Below are 17,733 nucleotides of genomic sequence, written 5' to 3'. Positions count from 1 at the left end.
TAGTTCACAAAGCACAACAAATGCTACTTTTCTTGTACTGACTGAATCTTCCTTTGCAATAGATAACAGAAATAACCAACTTACTTGATGGGGATTTAATAGCTCATATTTTCTTATTGTCTTTTCATAGATGACATTATTTCCAGGACTGAAATTGCCCCCTCTAAGAAATGAGGATAATGGCTCCTGTAACAGATTTTAATAAAAAGCACTCAAAAATGTTGGCAGCAAATTCAGAGTTAGCACAACTTTAACCAAACAGTGATGACTTTCTTTTGTGATTCAAAGTGGCACTTTAAGATGGTTTTTTTTGGAGTTACCAATATTTAAGTGTGCATTCATTTCATCCTCTTGAACTCAGATTTATTCTTTTGCAGTATGCACACAGGACGTACACAGACTCTCATCTTGCATCTCTATTTCCCTTCACTCCCCATGGTATAATGCCAAATGCACTGTTTTCTCTCACTGCAGAATCCTGCTAGGCAGAAGAAAATGAGCAGGCTGTGTGCCAAAGGTGGACATTACGTCACGTTAGCTAGAGTTCACGCAGCTATGAAACTTGTTCACTTTAAATGTTCACCCAGGCACCACTGAGCGACCAATTTGGGTAGGCCTGCTCTGAGAGAACAGAGCCAAATACAGTACTTATCAGACTGCTTCTGAAACTGCTTGGGGTCTCAGGAGTGTGAAGACAGAGCTGCTGGTGTGGCTGCTACATCTTTCAGCCGCGCTGTTCCCCAGCTCAGGTTAAATGCGTACAGCTTGTCATGAAAGGCCGCCTGGTGGGCTGCTTACAACCTCTTCTTGGAAGGAGACAATTGTTGAGCACTCTACCTTCACAATGTTTCTACCCATAACATCCAGACACGAACATCTAATTCCACTCAGGAGTTTGTCACAAAAGAATTAACAAAAAGGCAGAAGGTTTTTCAAAGCTTTCTTTAAATCTCCACAAGTTCCTCTGTCACTTTATGAACTATTCTCTTTTCAATTGATCTTCCCCATTTGGAAACAAAGCAACTGTGCTTCCCCCTTAACAACATCCAAAATAAGCAGAAATTATCTGCTAACAATATAATTGAAACATATTAATGGAGACTTAATGCCAAGAGCTGAGAAGCCCAGCTGGCAATTCTGTAGTGCTTTCAGTTCCTAATAGTTTCCTCTCTCCCAGAGGTTTGGACCTTGTGATTTCAAAATATTCAGTGTGGCATTACAAAAGGAAGGAAGTACCTTTCCAAGCTGGGGCAATTTAGGAAGGAAGGGGTACATAGACTCCAGCAGCAAACAGTTTTCCTACCTGCTCAGGATTCTCTATGATAATCCTTCGAACAGTGCCCTGCAAGGAAGAAAATAAAGATTCAGTGATGGTTGTACTTCAAAATCTTTTATGCTCAGAATTCATCTTACATACACTTCCTTATGAATCTGAATATTGCCATCAGCTATAAACATTCTGAGATCTGTTGGCTAACGTCACTTAGCAAAGTTTTAAAGCTAGGGCCATTTCACCCAACAGGAAATGCTATGCCATAGTCTGGATTCTCAGAAGATTGTTTTTTTCCCCTCAATCCCCTATTCATAGGTTAGAGGAAATTGGTCCTTATTTTCTGTAAATGCCAAAAGAACAGGATACAAATGAAAGCTAACATGCTGGGCCGGCACTTCAAGGATCTCATCTCTATTCCATGTAATGCTGTCTTTAACCTACAGTCTTACATGTCACATAAGAATGTCAGCTTGTGCAAATTCGATGTACTGCTGCAAAAAACTTCTTGCTTCACCATGGGAAGAAAACGTGTGCTTAGCTTAATCACCAAAATACAAGTTGCCAACAAACCAGATCCCACTACCAGTGAACCATTATCTCATGAACCAGCGAGCGCAGTTACTTCAAAAAGTGGCATGAAACACTGTAATTAACACCTATAAAGATGCTCACACAGAACATTTGCTCGTTCTTGAAGAAAAAACAAATACACTCTTCTAAATTACAGAAATCCACAAATTGCAGCAGTTTTGTTACTTCTTTACTACAAATTTTTTCTCCTCCTGCACTGTCTACTCCATCCTGCGGACCAAGAAGAGAAAGTTGACGCATTCTGCTTGAAATCTCCATGTTCAGTTGTTTATCCAAGTGAGCAAAATTCCCATGAATCTCATGTAAGCAGTAGGCAATTTGTTAGTCTACAACATGCTGTTTATTCCTCCTCGCAGTGCAGACTTTCAATTTTCCTAACAAATCATTTATTCCCCTAACCTGTGGGCTTGGAAAGTATACACTGCTTTAGTTGAGCCTCAGAGACGTTCTTAAGAGCAACTCCAAAGTAGGTCAGATTTCTAGTTGTGAACTGTTGTGTAAGTTTAGGAAGCCTGAAGCAGTTTTCCAAATCTCCCATGAGTGAATCATAACATCACCAGGGAAATCAAAGTAGAGAAGAAATTGTTTCAGCACCAATCACAGTAATTAAGAAATCTCAAAATGATAACTGGTGCAGAAAACTTGGAAAGCTGCTCCTTGGTCCTCCCGCACTCCATGTACCTGAGTTAGGCCTTCGGGGCTGTCATGGATTTGGCTGGGATAAAGTTGCTTGCAGAGGCTCGTATGATGCCATGTTTTGGATTTTTGATCAAAACAGTGACGATGACACACTGCTACTGAGCACTGCTCGCACAGAGCCACGGACATTTCAGCTCCTTGCACAGCTTGCACTGTGCTGCTCCTGGCAGCACAGCTGACCCAAACTGGCCCAAGGGACATTCCATTCCACATGGCACTGTGCTCAGCAGCAAGAGCTGGCGGGAGGGAAGAGAAAGGGGGGACGTTTGGAGCAATGGCATTTGTCTGACCAAGAAACCACTACATGTGAAGCCCTGCTTTCCTGAAGGTGGCTGAAACCAAATGCCTGCCAGTGGGAAGTGGCGAATGAATTCCTTCTGCATTGCTTGTGCTGGGCTTTCATGTTACCCAACAGTTTCAGCTCCTCACCTTCTCGCTCCTCTCCCACCCCTTGGGGTATGGCTGCAGCAAAGGCAGTGCAGGACAAAGCCCCCTAAAAGCCCCTGTGAAATCAGCACAGCTCTGAATCACAACCTGACACTGCAACAAGACCACAAGGGAGCAGGGAGCACATGGCCCCAGTTCTACACCTGAAAAGCCAAAATGAAAAGCAAAATACTGAGCAGACAAATGCACACATTAACCAGAACCAAGGCGACCAAGGGTCCTGCTGTATGCCTTGCACAGCCCAGTCTCCTCTTCCACACAGGAGCACCCACAGCAACACAACTGACATCAAAGGGAAATAGATGCTTGCTCTTTTTCAGCCTTGGCTACCGTGGTGTGGTGTGGCACATGAAAACAAGATGAGCATTGTCTACAAAATGAAAGGGCACATTTTCAATGTAGTGTAAAGCTGTACAAACCTGCCTCATGTAAATGCCACTGCCACAGGACTTTGGAATATGTAACTCATGCTATCTATTTCAGGAAGGATAACTTGTAAATTACTGTACCTAGGCACTTATGTGTTCTCAGAGCAATAAATTCAGAAATCAGAAGACTAGCAAATTTTAAGTTAGAATACATTTTTAATCTTGTAGTATTCAAAAGGATGGTATAAATCACATGCAGAATAACATACAGAACCTAGGTTTGTCTGGATAAAATGACACCTATTTGTAAGGCACCCAACTCTCCCTTCCGGCATGCTCAGATGCAGACATGCTTCCCTCGCCCCGCGGCAGAAGGGCTGTGCCTGCTCCCCTCCCAGACCAGCCCAACAGGCCCAGCCTGCGCCAGCCAGGAGGGAACCCCAGCCCCAGGAACGCTGCAGCCCAGCGCCAGCCCCAGCCCAGCTCGCTGGGACACAGCCCCAGGCTGCCGCAGACCTCTGCTGTCCCCAAGGGTACATCTGGGTTCTCCCAGATGTACAAGGGTTCTCCTCCTTAAGCCTCTCCTGGGTTTCCTACAGCGCTCAGAGGTGGGACATCCTGTAACAGAAGGAGGAAGGTGAGCGCTATGCTGGCAGGAGAGCCCAGTGCTGCTATGGATCCCAGTGTCCGGATTGGGTCTGGGATTTGTAAGGATGGGACCACAGTTCTGGGTTTGCATTTACAAGGGTAACTTCGAAAGGCAAACATCAGCTTTTTACACAGTGACGTCTGCTTGTCTTTACAATTTTAAGATCTTAAAACAGGTCTTTGATAGATTTATCCAATCACTGTGCGCAAATTTTAGGGGGAAAAGCTATCATTACACTGACCTTTATATCCAACAAGTTTCCCTTCAGCTTCTGACAAACTTGCGATTACGGTCAGAATTCCACCAACGCCAAACCTTTTCTATGTAGCATACTGTCTCATTAATTACAAACAACCCGGCCATCTAATCGGAACTTCAGAATTACATCTGGCAGCTGAAAGAGGGAGGCCACCTCTGGGGATCGTTGCAGTGAATACAGAGAAATCCTACAACTTAGCTGACACCACAGTAATACAGCACCATCCTCACAATGGGAGGCAAGAGCCCTCCATGCTGCAGCACTGAGCTGACCATGGAAACCTCACGGAGTTCCTCACGAGTGAACTATTGCAAATGCTTTGGGAGCTGTACTCCTACCTACACCAAAAACAGACACCTCACACCAAGAAAATTTATGCTGAGCACTGTTTTCCATTTAGTTCAGGCAGATGAGAGCAAATTTGCCTTCAATTACTCCAAATGAAATCTGCCACAGCTGGGAGCGGCACTTGGCTTCTGCATCAAGGATAAAGCAAAGTTAGAACCCAAAAATTGGGAAGAAAACTGAACCCTGAACACTCTGTGACCACAAAAAGCACTACCACACACTTTACGCACGTTACTTCTCCCTCCCCCCCTGGCTTATTAGCGGAGTACATAAACTGAACAGGGGATGCCAACCATAAGACTGAATGCTGTGACAGGGTATCAGTAGTGATGATATAATCAATCTACAAAAGCTCTCCAAAAGCAAATTAAATATTGCCCAAAGAAAACCCTTTTGCTTATCAGTGATAAGAAGATTAAACTCCAGCATTAAGCTGCCGCTAACTGAGACCTTAGAGTTGAGTTATAATCTCTGCAGGAGGCACGTGATGCTATGCTATTTTGTTCAGGCTATACAGGATCTGCTCAAAGAACAGAATCCACTGCAGAAGTGCTCTTCTGGGCACAGCTCTTTACCAAATGTTTTCCCCCAGACTTCTCAGCTGCAGTCAGCACCAGGCGCACAGCTGCCGCCTGCTCACAGCCGGCCTCCTCCTCACCCTTCTCTTCCTGCGTAACTTCCTAATAACCTTTATTAGCCATCTGCCCCTTGTGCCATTACAACTGCTACCCACACAAAACCCAATCTGAGCTACGCCCTTTTTTATTGTTAAAGTCTAATCCAGCAAAACACTTCAACAAGAAAACATTTTTCTTAGCATGACTTAAAGGACTCAGAGACTGTAACAGATGTTGAAAATTAAACACACCTTGCAGCGCAGAGACAGCACTTGAGTCTGCAATCAGAGGTCGGTGCACCCATCCCAGCAGAGGAAGCCCGAGACTCCGCCGTCTGCTCTGAGGAACGTTACCTTACCCGAAGACAACCCGCACCGCGCAGCCCAGAACACCGCGTCCCACCGCAGCGCCGTCAGCGCGGCGCTCCCCGGCTCCCAGCGGCCGCCGTGCCCCGCAGGGGTGGCAGCCGTTCTCCGCAGGGCGCTGAGGGCCGGGCCGGGGGCGGCGGTGTGCGGGACGGCTGTGGGCGCCAGGAGGGCGGGAGCGGCCCAGAGCCCGCACCGGGCGTTACGGCGGGGCACCGCTCTGCTGACGGGCAAAATGGGTACAGCAGAAAAAGTTACCTGGAAGTTTGTGGGGTTTTGTGTTTTCGTGGTTATTTAAGTACATTGGAGTTACCAAACAGGAACCAAACGCGAAACTGATGCAAACAAAAAAAAGAAACGTAAAGGGAAGCGCACCGGCGCTTAAAGTGCGTTTCTTGCAGGCGCCGGCCGGCTCCTCCCGCCCCGGCAGCCCCCGGTGCCGCTCCCGCTGCGGGCCAGGCGGGCCCCGGGGCAGCCCTCCGAGGCGCGCGTTTTCTAAAGGAGGTTCGGCGGAACGGCCGAGCGTATCTGGAGGCTACGGACCGCGCAGCCGCCTCTCCCCGCTCGGGGAAGCCGCGCCTTCCGGCACCGCCGTGGAGGCAAAGGGCACGGCCGAGGGGCGGCTCTGAGGCGCTCGGCCCCGCTGCGCGCAGACGGCAGCCGCCACCCGAGCCCGTACCTGCGGCGGCGGCTGGCAGCCGGCGCTGAGCTGCTGGTGGCTGTGCGAGCGCTCCAGCGGCGAGGAGGCGCGGGACGAGCAGGACGCGCCGACCCGCCGGCAGCCGGGACCGTAGGTCCGCACCCGGTCGAACGCCGGGCCGCCCTCCTGGCGCTGCGGAGCCGGCGGCTCGAAGCAGGGCGGCGGGAGCGGTGGCTCGGGGCGGGCGGGCGGCTCGAGGCACGGCGGCGGCTCCGGGCACGGTGGCGGCTCGCGGCACGGCGGCGGCTCGCGGCAGGGCCGGCGGGCGGCGGGCAGCGTGCTGTAGTGCTGCTGGCGCCGGTAGTAGTGCTGGTGCTGCTGGTGCTGCTGCTGGAGGTGCGGGGGCAGCGCGAGGGGCTGCAGCTGCTGCTGGCCCCCCAGCATCCCGGCCGCGCGGTCCGCGCTCCGGGAGCGGCGGCTCGAGGCTCAGCGGGGCGGCGAATGCGGGCGGGCGGTGGGGCAGGGCGGCGATTAGTACCTGCGGGAGGGCCGCGCCTAGGGCGGGCCGCACCTGCACCCGCGGCTGCCTCCCCCTCGCGGGGCGGGCGATGCGCCGCGGCGGCCTCGGGGAGCGCGGGGCTGCAGGCACAGCGCCGTACCGGAGCCTACCTCGTAGAGAAACGTGGAGTAAAGTAAAGGAGGGGGCTGCTTATTTTCACCCGTGTTGTTAACCTTACGAAGCTCGTCCGTAAGAGACAAGGTTGGAAACTTACCCAAACTGTCGCTCTGTAGAGAAAAGTATGAAATCGGGTTAGTTTCTCAACGCAGCACTTTTTAGTTTGGGCTCCTGTATTGCATTACCCGAGTCAGGCAAGCCCTATCCAAGAATGTAACTCTGTTCTGCGTGGTAACGTTGTCATAACATAATTATATAATATTGTGTAATAAATACAATCCTAAATAATAAATCTTAGGTTCCTAATTTTGTCAGTTTCCCCTGTGTGCCTCCTGCGCTTTCAGGTCACTCAGCACAGCCACATAATGGCAGAAGACCCTTGACAACAGAGCATTACTCTGTGTGGCATGGCAGTGACATCTGGAAAAATATTCATCAAAAAATAAAGTTTCCTTTAATCCTCCATTGTTAAACCCAAGCAGACATCCATTTTATCTAGGAGAGTATTTAAAACCAAAGACACTTGTAGTAAATTCTGTCCTGCTGGTTTCAAAGGTGCTGTATGCCAGAAGAAATGACTTACCCAGACAGAAGAGAAATAGACATTTTCTCTTAAAACCTCATTCTCGGTTCACCAGGTTAAAAAAAAACATTCTTCTGACATAACAATTAAAAAAAATCTCACAGAAAGTAATAGCATATGGTTACAACAGCCTGGTCTCTGTTTCTACACAAACCATTAGAAATTGCTTTATGCTTCAGAAGGAAACCACAGAAACTACAGTAATACTCCTCCAGGAAAAACAAGAGCTGTGTAATGTATCACGTAGAAAACAATTAGTTACCCAGCTCAGGAAACATTACCAGCCTGCAGTATACTTCCCTGTTTAATAAAGAGTGGCTTGGAAATTTCTTACAAGGGTCAGCAGAAAGAAAGGCCCAAGTCATCCTATTGTAATGGAAATAAAAAATAACTTCCGGAAGAGTTTGTAGATGTGGCAAGGATTATTGCAGTCATAAATCATAACAGTAAGTAATACATGCAGGGTAATCTGTACCAGTTAATGAGAGCCTCAAAGTGCATGGATTTTAATCTGACAAAAGTTTTGTATACATCAAAAATGATGTTCCATTCTATATCACAGTTATCTGTTAAAGGAGTTCCGTTCCCACTCTGATAACTGTGGTGAGAAGGAATAAAACTGTGTTTTGATAAAATAGGAGAGAGAAATACTTGTCTGGGAAGAGGCCTGCAGAACACATCATATCTCGTTGTCTACACTTAAATTATTATTTTTTTCTTTGTAGGGCAACAGATACCTAAACAACATGGGGTCAGGAAACTGAAAGGCTTGAGAAGAGAGGGTTAAGAAGCCAGCAAAATGGCAGGGAGCTGCAAACAGCCATAACTTGATGAGGCCAGAGATAAAAATCTGCTTTCAAGCGTAAGGGAAAGCTTGAGAGACTGAAGAGGAAGTTACAAGCAGTAGTAAGTAGAGGCTTTGGTTTTCTGATCCTTCCTTTGAAGGAAGCACTGGAGGCTCGGTGGAAGGTGCCTGTCTGCAGACACTGATCCAGATAGCTGGTGTAACACTTCCCTCTTACAACTTAACACTCAGAACTTATTTTCAACTTTGAGTATTTCATTAGCACAGTATAGAACCATAGGTTTTCCAAGGTTGGAAAAGACATTCAATATCTTCTAGACCAACTGTCCACCTACCACCAATATTTCCCCACTAAACCATGTTCCTTAGTACAAACCTACACGTCTCTTGAACACTTCCAGGGACAGTGACTCAAGCACCTCCCTGGGCAGCCCATTGCAGTGTCTGAACACGCTTTCCAAGAAGAAATCCTTCCTAACATCCAACTGAACTTCCCCAGCACAACTTGAGGCCATTCCCTCTAGTACTGCTGCTAATTACATGGGAAGAGAGGCTGGCTCCCACCTCATCACAACCTCCCTTCAGAGAGCTATGAAGACGTATAATGTCTCTCCTGAACCTCCTCTTCTCCAGACTAAACAAACACCCTTTCCTCAGCTGCTCCTCACAAGACCTGTGCTCCAGATCCCTCACCAGGTTCACTGCCCTTCTCTGGATATGCTCTTGTAGTGTCAGATCTCAAACTCATGTTTTCTCATTAGTCCAATCTCACATATAAGGACTTGTCTGATACCCACCTTGAATACAGGTGAACTCCTTGCACCCACTAAGTCCTCTGGAAAGAACATTCAGCAGATCTTCCCCCTCGCATTAAGAACCTCCTTCTGAATTTGACTCCTATTTCCACAGGCTCTGGTTCTTCCATATAACTTCATAGCTTCGAACTTGAGCCCTCTCTTCCAGGCTAGGGAAAAAAAAAAAAAAAAAAAAAAAAAAAAACAGCAAAACCCTTCAATCTTCTTCATACAGATGTCATTCCATATCTTGGATGATCTGTGCTCTTCTCTCTTCCGTAGTATTCCAAAAGTGGTAAAATCATGGATTTAAACAATGGTGCAGCGATGTTCTTTTGTTCTGCTTCTGTCTTAATAGCTTCTAATGTTTCACTTGCTTTTTTTGACTGCCACTAAGCAGTTATCTGCCACAAAGTCTTGCACTAGAGCAGTAATAAGCAGTTCTTTGGGGTCCATCACTTTACATGTTCCATGTCAGCATTCCTGTAATCCACAACAACTGCATCCACTGTACTCTATGTAGAAACGTTGTATTTTAATAAGGGACCTTGCAGCGCATAGACAGCAAGACAGGATCTGGAATGGTTCAAACATTATTTCAGAATTTTACACCTCTTCATACATTATAGTGCTTCAGTGGTAAGAAAGTTCAGCAAGAAGGTTAAACAGAGCTTAGGCTATGTTTTAAAGGCTGTCACAGTGCTGGCAGTAACTAATGATCAGACTGTAAAATGAATTGTTGCAAGACTGAGGGAAAACTCATTAATTTTTCTTGTAAAAAAATTACGTGGTATCAATTACAGCTTCATGTTTATACATTTCAAAAAGAACATAAAGTCATTTGAATATACAAACAAAAACAGACTTAAAAATTGAATCTAATGATTAGGAGCTAGAACGATTTATCATCCAAAATTATCATAAACATGCAAATATAGCCCTTCTACTTCTGTTGTACCAGCACGTGAAAAATAATCTTCATACTGTGGTAAAACTGTAAGCAGAAAAACAAAAAATTCAGCACAGAATCACTTTGTTTGATAAAGACGCTGTTTTTGTGATGGCTGTCAGTATCTTCAGCAGCTCAAAAGCCCAAGAGATTCATTCCATGAAATGAAATAATGCAATACTGTACTTAGCTGTAAGCAGAAGTTATTCTTTTGTTCCAACCATCTTCCTGTTTAAATTGTTGAGGTTATTTAATAGCCAATTTGCTTTGTTTCAGGTAATTAATACTATGCATGAGATTGGTGATCAAACCAAAAAAACACGCTGAGCAACATTTCTCCTATCCATTAAAGACCTTATTCAGCATGCTGAAGAGTGGCTGCCTCATTTTAATGAAACACTGTCAGTCATCGTTTACCACATATGACTGCAATACTAACTTAGGAATAAAACAGGGTCTGCTAAGTACAGAACTGTATCCTTATTTAAGCCTTCATACACAGTAATTATCAAAAGATGATGGTAAGTGTATGTCAGGAATGCTGCAAAAGCCCACTGATATCCGTATTACACGATCAATTTTAATTTATAGTTCTGCAATGCTCTAAAGAAAACTGATAATGGAAAAGGGCCTGCAGTCATATGGAACACAGCAAGGTAACAGTTGATCTACGGAGCAGAATACATTAAAGGAAAGATATTACGTTCATTATGACCAAAGAGCAGGAAATGAGTTTAATTCCAAAACAGTACTTTGCATTTCCCACTCCTGGACAGACTGCCTAAGGAACAATCCTCATTAATAAAGGAGATAAAGGAGTTGAGATTGTGACACACTTTAAAATAAATGTTAGTACCCGGGATTCCAGGGAGAACAAGATTGGGGTCTGGGTGTTTGTTTATTTATCTTTGTTTTTACTTGGACCTGTCTAAAAATATGACATAAGAAAAGCTGGTCTGTCTTTAAAAATCAGAAATCATTAAGCAAATAACAGAAGAACATCTGGAATTTGTCTAAGTTCAAAGTTTGTATAAAACTACTAAAAGCAAGGGAATACCTTCTCATTATGGGATGTATATTTTAAAAAGATGACTGCTTTTCCACCCAGTAACCTATGAAAAAGAAATTATGGTTTAAGTTGCACTTTATTTCAGATGCACAATTATGTCCACATTTTTCAATTGCTACAAAATCTCTATGGCCAGGTATGAAGGATGATGGGAATTTAAAACCACAAGTGTAATTAATAGAAAGTTCTATGGACAATGCATGTCACTGCAATGTAGAGATTAGAACGCTATCTAAAGAGCTCTGGCAACCTGCTCACAGAAACTGGAAGAGGGACAGCTCCTCCTGCTTTGTACTACCATGACCACACTTCTAGTATGGAAACAAGCTAATGGAAATACATGTGATTTGTCTCCATGTTGTGGCCTACACATCCTTTCCTTTACACCATATTGTTTGGCTAAATATATTTTTTAAATTATGATTTAAAAGCATATATCCTTTTATTATGAGATTTCAACTTCTATCCTTGGAGCAACCTACAAACGTTGCTATATTCCTGTATCATACCTGAAATTTTAACTTTTTCTCTGAGTACTGAATTTATGCTCTTTTGTCTGTATGTAATACGGAAAATTTGCCTGGTTACAGGTACGTTTACCAATCCTTTGGTTTTGCTTTTTAAAACATTATTATTTAAAAGCAAACCATTCTGCAGAATTTCACTACCTGACATTATTCAATTCAAGCCCTTCTGTTATGTCTGTCTATGAGAAATCTTAAATTTCTAATCTGTCTCTTACTGGGCAAGCAAACAAACGAGAAACAAACTTGAAGGCACTTTATTTTCCACAGACCTGTAGTTGCTTCTCTAAGATTTCAGAAGCAGAGCTCATGACAATCCTCCCACATCTGTTTCATCAGCTGATTAAAATGTAGATCTCCTACAAGGTAAAACATTTTTGGATGATGGGCGTTACTCAAACCAACTCCTTAGTAAGGGAACAACTTTATGCAAGATCAGCAAGTTGGCAGCATAAACATGAAACAGTTCTTTTAAGCAGGACTTGATATTTTGTTTTTGAGAGTTTTAATTTAATGACTTCTATTTCACGTTCAAGCATAAATGTTTTTGTTACATTTAAAACTTATTTGCAGTACAGACTTAATCTAGATGAAGAAAGCTTTCAAAGATTTCAGATAGGAACCTTGTATAGAGCGACAAATATTTGGTTTTCTGATTGTGTTGTGGTGTGTACTGGAATGCAATGAAGGGTGATTTTTTTTTTAAATTTCATTTCATTCTTTAAAAAAAAAAAAAAAAAAAAGATTATTTTGCTGGTAGAGATTGAATTTGCTATTACATCTAGATTTATAACTACTTCTAATTACATTTCAAGCTGGAGAAGTAAAAATAAAACATTTGAGTAAAATGTATATTTCAGTTTCTCAATTTGAAAGGTTATATTTCTAAGTCAGAACTGTTGAGGATTCTTGAGAAAGGCATTTTCATTTTGACCCAATTCCACTAACTGTTGTTCTCAGACTTGTTTCACTCATGCCAACTGTAAACACAGCAGCTGGCCAATCTATTTTGCCCTTCTAACTCAACCACAAAACAATAATTAATTGTGCTAAATTACAGCTAAGCCTATGCCATGCTAGTAAAAACAGTCAAAACAGCCACTCTGTCCCAAGCAAATATTCTTTACCTAGTGTTAGAAATAGGCTCTGGGAAGCAAAAACATTAATCCTGCAACTCTTTTTACTTCAGTATCTCACTCTTAATTATACACAGTGTGACTCAGAAAATGGAAGTTGAAAGTGAATGATCAATGACTGGTGCATGAGAAAAATGAACAGAGCATTCCTGATGGAACAGCAGGAATTCTGCCATCCATTTCTATTAGAATTGAAAACAAGTGTGCAAGCCAATTCTCTGAAAAGATTACTAGCTTTAGAATCTGAAACATCACACTGATCTGCCAAATTATTTAGCTTTAACATTTCAGGAATCAGGTATGCACACAGCAGGGTAACACACAACTCACCATTCGGGTAAGTATTGTAATTCTGAGCAAGCAAATATTTTCTAATCTGTGATTACTCTTTTTACAACTTCTGTAAATTTTGTTCCAGATCAGAGGTTCAAAAGTATCATGCAAAATAATATTTTGGTTCTACAGGTGCAGCCCTTCCCATATGCCTTCTCTAGACATCCACATTCATTCAGGCTGTAGATGATGTTCTCAAATAACTTACTGTGATACGGAGATTTATTCTCTCCCTGTGAATAATGTGATACTTTGCACCTTCCTCCAAGTGAGGTCTTTTCATACTTATCCCATATAGGATGACAGAATGAGAGCAAAGTTCATTGAACAGTGAGAGATTAAAGAACCTCAGCTTTCACTAACTGCCTCCCGGTTCTGCACTTAAAGAAGCTTAACAGTCATCCTGTCGTCCCAAGGTGATGGTTACTCTGTGCAAGCAGCACTCTAAAGAGGTACCCTGCTGTGGAACACTGATGATTTACATAGGTATGTAAGTTTACATGTGCACAGTAACAGAAATACATGCTGTTATTTAAATCTACATTAGCTGTGGTTTTCATGGTTACATCAGAGTCTACACTTTTCAGCAAAATATTTTTCTATCACATCTAAGTATTACTAGATTCTGTTTTCTACATTAATCTATTCACATGTAGGTAGTACTTGAGCTTTCCCGCTCTACCTTCTATTGTTTGGCTCAAAAGTAAGTTGTTCTTTTGCAACTATTTTCATTTGTGCAGAGATGTCCTTACCTGAGAAGCTACTGAAGGTAATCAATTTGAGAAACTTCTACTTCTTTTATAAGAGAAACATTGGTCATCCATGCCTATTTACATTACCTGAGAAACAAGACATTTTATTTTAAGATAATCATATTGGGAAAGTTTTCTCAAATGAAAATAGAAAGATAAATAAATAAGTTGTGGCAAGTATATTTGAGTTCTTTGTCTGAGTGTGTGGTCTGTGTCATACCTTCATTGATTTATCAGCTATTCTTTTCAGCCATTAAAGGTACTGGTAAAATTCCCACCTCAAGAAGTCATAACCATTTTAATTAAATCAGAAAAGATGTCTCTCCCATTCCCAGCATCCCAACCACTCTGTCAGGAAGATAATCCACAAAGTAGAATGAAACCATGTCACAGCAAAGAGCATGGCTAAACTCAGCTCAGTGTAGTAGAAAGAGATGTGATTGCAGATAGTAAGAATGAAGTACACAAAATACTAATTCTGCGGTCAGTGCAATTTAAACTATCACCTCCAGAGCTCTTAACTTAATAACTGCCTTATTATCTCTTAATTGCGAGTTGGCTGATAATGCAGCTGATCAATTATAGGAGGTAATCATCATCAGCCTTTCATAAATGACCCATCAGTTATCCATCTATCCACCTACCACACTTTCTCAGAGACATGGCTGATCTGTATGCACCCCGTCTGCAGTTTTATGAATCAAGAAGAGTACTGGAAAATCATCAACTATCAATAATAAGTTTTTATAATGACAGGAGCAGAAGAAATAGAATGTCCTTTAGGCAGGAGCAACTAGTTTAAACCAGTTCTGCAGGAAGCTTCAAGAGTGCTCATGTGTGACTAGAAAAGAATAGGAACCAAAGCTTGATGTAAGGCACGTAATGAATAATGGTGTACAATCAGCTTCTATACACCCACAAGGTATCTAAATTTATAAAATATACACACCATTGGATAAAATTTAAACGTATTTCCCATTATTGAAGTATAGTAGCCAATCTGCTACAACACAGGACCATATTGAGATTGAGTAGACCATTCTGTTTGTTAGAAACTTACCAGAATGTGCTGGTATTTATATCTCATAAAAGCTGTTCAGTAAACACAGTACAAAGACCTCTGATATCACGGAATGCATAAACACATGCAGAGAATTTCATTCCAAGATTTTGGACAGGAGGGAGCTATCTCTGTCAAATGAGTTTAACTACCCTTCCCCTGGCTCTGTGAGATTAACGTCTTTCCACTTAGAAAAGGTATCCTGGCTTAGCAGATAACAATTTCGGAGATCCAGATGACAAAGTCAGAATTTCCCTATGGCATATACTTTTAAGGGGAAATGAAGGAGAGCTTCCTAAAAACAACAGTTGATTTCTGCGTGTGGCTTTGTTTTTCCCCATCTCTCTACTAATTAGATTTTTCAGGGGCAGGATTTTGTGGAGGCCAAACTGGTTCCTGTTCCTATTACATTTCTGTGCAAAGTTATGCATGGCTGCAGTTTTTCTTTATTTTGCCTTTTTCATGACAGTTCAAACATGCAACAATGACATTTATAATTTAGTTCATTTTTTAAAGATCCTTTGTTAGTCTTACAATAAAAGTTAAAGATGACTATGAAGCACCATGATTATCTTTGTTCTATACAACTGCAAAACCTGCTTCTCCAGGCCACACAAACTGAAGAGGTATTAAATCAATAAACTTCACAGAAAAAAAAAAAAGTATATCAGGGTCATAGTTTCTGCATTGATGGGAGAAGGAAAACTCTAAGTTAGCATCTGCTGAGGCTAAAGAGTATTGAGGCACACTTTTTTCTTTCTCATAGACAAGAGCAGGAAGGAATCTTAAGAGGTCATTTCTCTTGTGCCAAAGCAGGATCAGCTATACCTAAAAGCTCCTTAAGGTTTGTCAATCTCTTTCTAGTAACAACATTACCGCTGTAGAAAACTGATTCCAGTGTTGAACTGTGTTCATCAGAATTCTCTTCGATTTTACTGTAAGTTTTCCCTGCTGCCACTTAAAGCCATTATTTATAGAATCACCTGTAGCAGATAGAGAAAAGTGCTTATTCCTTTTCCTTTTACAGGTTCAAGAATGTAAGACCACTTATAGAGGAGTAACTCTATTAGAAGCATCTGCTTAAAAAAAAAATCAAAACGAAACAAAGACCACCTAGAAATACCTGAAAGAGCAACAAAGAGTAACACAACAAACTTGGTAAGCGATCAACCTTTGTGCAAACCAGACACACTTGTTTAGAATTAGTCAGGAGTTGCAAAACCCGAGGAAATCCAGAAATCTCTATTCTTAGCATGGAAGCTGTTTGGGTTTGCTGAAGAGGGTACGAATCATTCTCATGACAGACAGCGTGTTACAGAGCTGACTGCACTGGGAGAGCTCACCTGCTTACCTTCCTTTCAGGAAGTCTACAATGGACTGCTAAACCAGGAACTAGAGTCTGTTGTTATTTAAATAAAACAAAGCAAAACAAAAAAACACACCACAGTCAGAGCCCCCATCACAAAATTAAACCAGAAGGGTTTATTCCTACTAGCTGTCTTCAGAAAGGAATAGAGGATGATATTTAATTTCAAGTTTAAGAATCAATAATTAATATACAAGAGAAAGGCCAGCACAGTGCCAGAATTCCTGAAGAAAAACAATAAAATGCAAAGTTGAAAAATAACTTTTTTTCCTTTCTAAAAAAGAAAAATAAATGTGTTATATGTTTGGATCATCATTATCTTACTGAAATTCTGTACTGCAATTTATGAAAGTTACTTAGTTTGGGGATACAATATGATCAAAATCTGAATAATGAATCATGAATTTGAAAAGGTTTCGTCACTACCGACTGGGCTAAAGACTGAGCAAAATACAGCTCAGAAGGAAAGTAACTGAGCTAACAAAGAGTTACCTTATAGGAATCCATACAGAAAATATAGAAAAAATGCAAAATAAAACAATTTGACACATAAGAGAACGTGCTAGTAAAATATTTGTATGTAATTTTATAATTCACATGCTTATAGATAATGCTGGAAGAATAGAAGAGATTGTGCTGTGTATTTTGCACTGCTGACTAGAGCAGAACTAAGTATTTCAGAACTGTCTTAGCACAAAGTTTTGTTAGAGGTAAGTGACGAGGTGATTTTACAGTGTCTCAGATTCAAGCAGTTTTGATTTGTAATCTTGGAATTGTTTTTGAATGGATGTCAATACACAGGAATCTTGTGCAAGCATTTTACAGTGAGAATTATGGTTATACAGCAGGAAGAAGGTGCTTTGTAGGGTGGAGTTAAACTTCAAAGACAGTGAAATAAAGAACAGTCATCGCTACACCTAACAGCTGTCCTTCTACTGCAATTAAACAGAACATTCATTTCCAAGTGTTATGACATTTAATCAGCTGTATAAAAATAATAATAAGAATGATAAGCATCATCACCAAAGTTGTTATGAGAGCAAACGGAGATCACATGTCCAGCGTTTCTAAAAGTTGTTACAAGCAAAGTGTTTCACTTTGTACTGTCCAAAATATTTTTTTGGAACGTATCCAGATCAGCTTCTTTCTTCAAAGGGAAAATTTGCAACAAATTCCACAGGTCTTATTCATTAAACAAAACAACTATACTGTGTCACTGTACTGAGTCTATGTATCCACATAAAGACCTGACTTTTTTTCTGGATTAGAAGCACACTTCCTTTCTTCTGCAGTAAAGTAATTCTAAACAAAATCTCTTCTAATAAATGGGTGTTTTAAACTTTATACCCCAGACTGAGTAAAACACTAAAACTATAAAAAGATGTCAGGAATGCGAAGTAATAAATTTCATCAATTTTCCCATAATCCAT

The 17,733-nt window shown here is 41.9% G+C and overlaps 1 protein-coding gene across 5 annotated transcripts in view; it reads right to left on the bottom strand.

Annotated features, from left to right (window-relative positions):
- Positions 1–17,733, bottom strand: part of POF1B (POF1B actin binding protein) — a 52,618-nt gene that overhangs the window by 9,468 nt on the left and 25,417 nt on the right. For 2 of the 5 annotated variants that reach the window (XM_048959901.1, XM_048959902.1), the window contains exons 1-3: positions 6,296–7,195; positions 1,304–1,342; positions 85–186 (exon numbers count right to left, since the gene is read on the bottom strand). In XM_048959901.1, the coding sequence (XP_048815858.1) occupies positions 85–186; positions 1,304–1,342; positions 6,296–6,700 (546 nt within the window). In that variant the 5' untranslated portion in view covers positions 6,701–7,195. Of the gene's footprint in view, positions 1–84; positions 187–1,303; positions 1,343–6,295; positions 7,196–9,117; positions 9,285–11,928; positions 12,016–13,333; positions 13,351–13,877; positions 13,965–17,733 lie in introns of those variants that run through there. The other 3 variants (XM_048959903.1, XM_048959905.1, XM_048959904.1) reach the window with 3 other exon arrangements.

The sequence above is a fragment of the Lagopus muta genome, chromosome 13 (assembly GCF_023343835.1).
Source record: "Lagopus muta isolate bLagMut1 chromosome 13, bLagMut1 primary, whole genome shotgun sequence".
Taxonomy (NCBI): Eukaryota; Metazoa; Chordata; class Aves; order Galliformes; family Phasianidae; genus Lagopus; species Lagopus muta.
The sequence above is the reverse complement of the archived record's forward strand: the minus strand, read 5'-3'. Positions and strand labels throughout refer to the sequence as shown.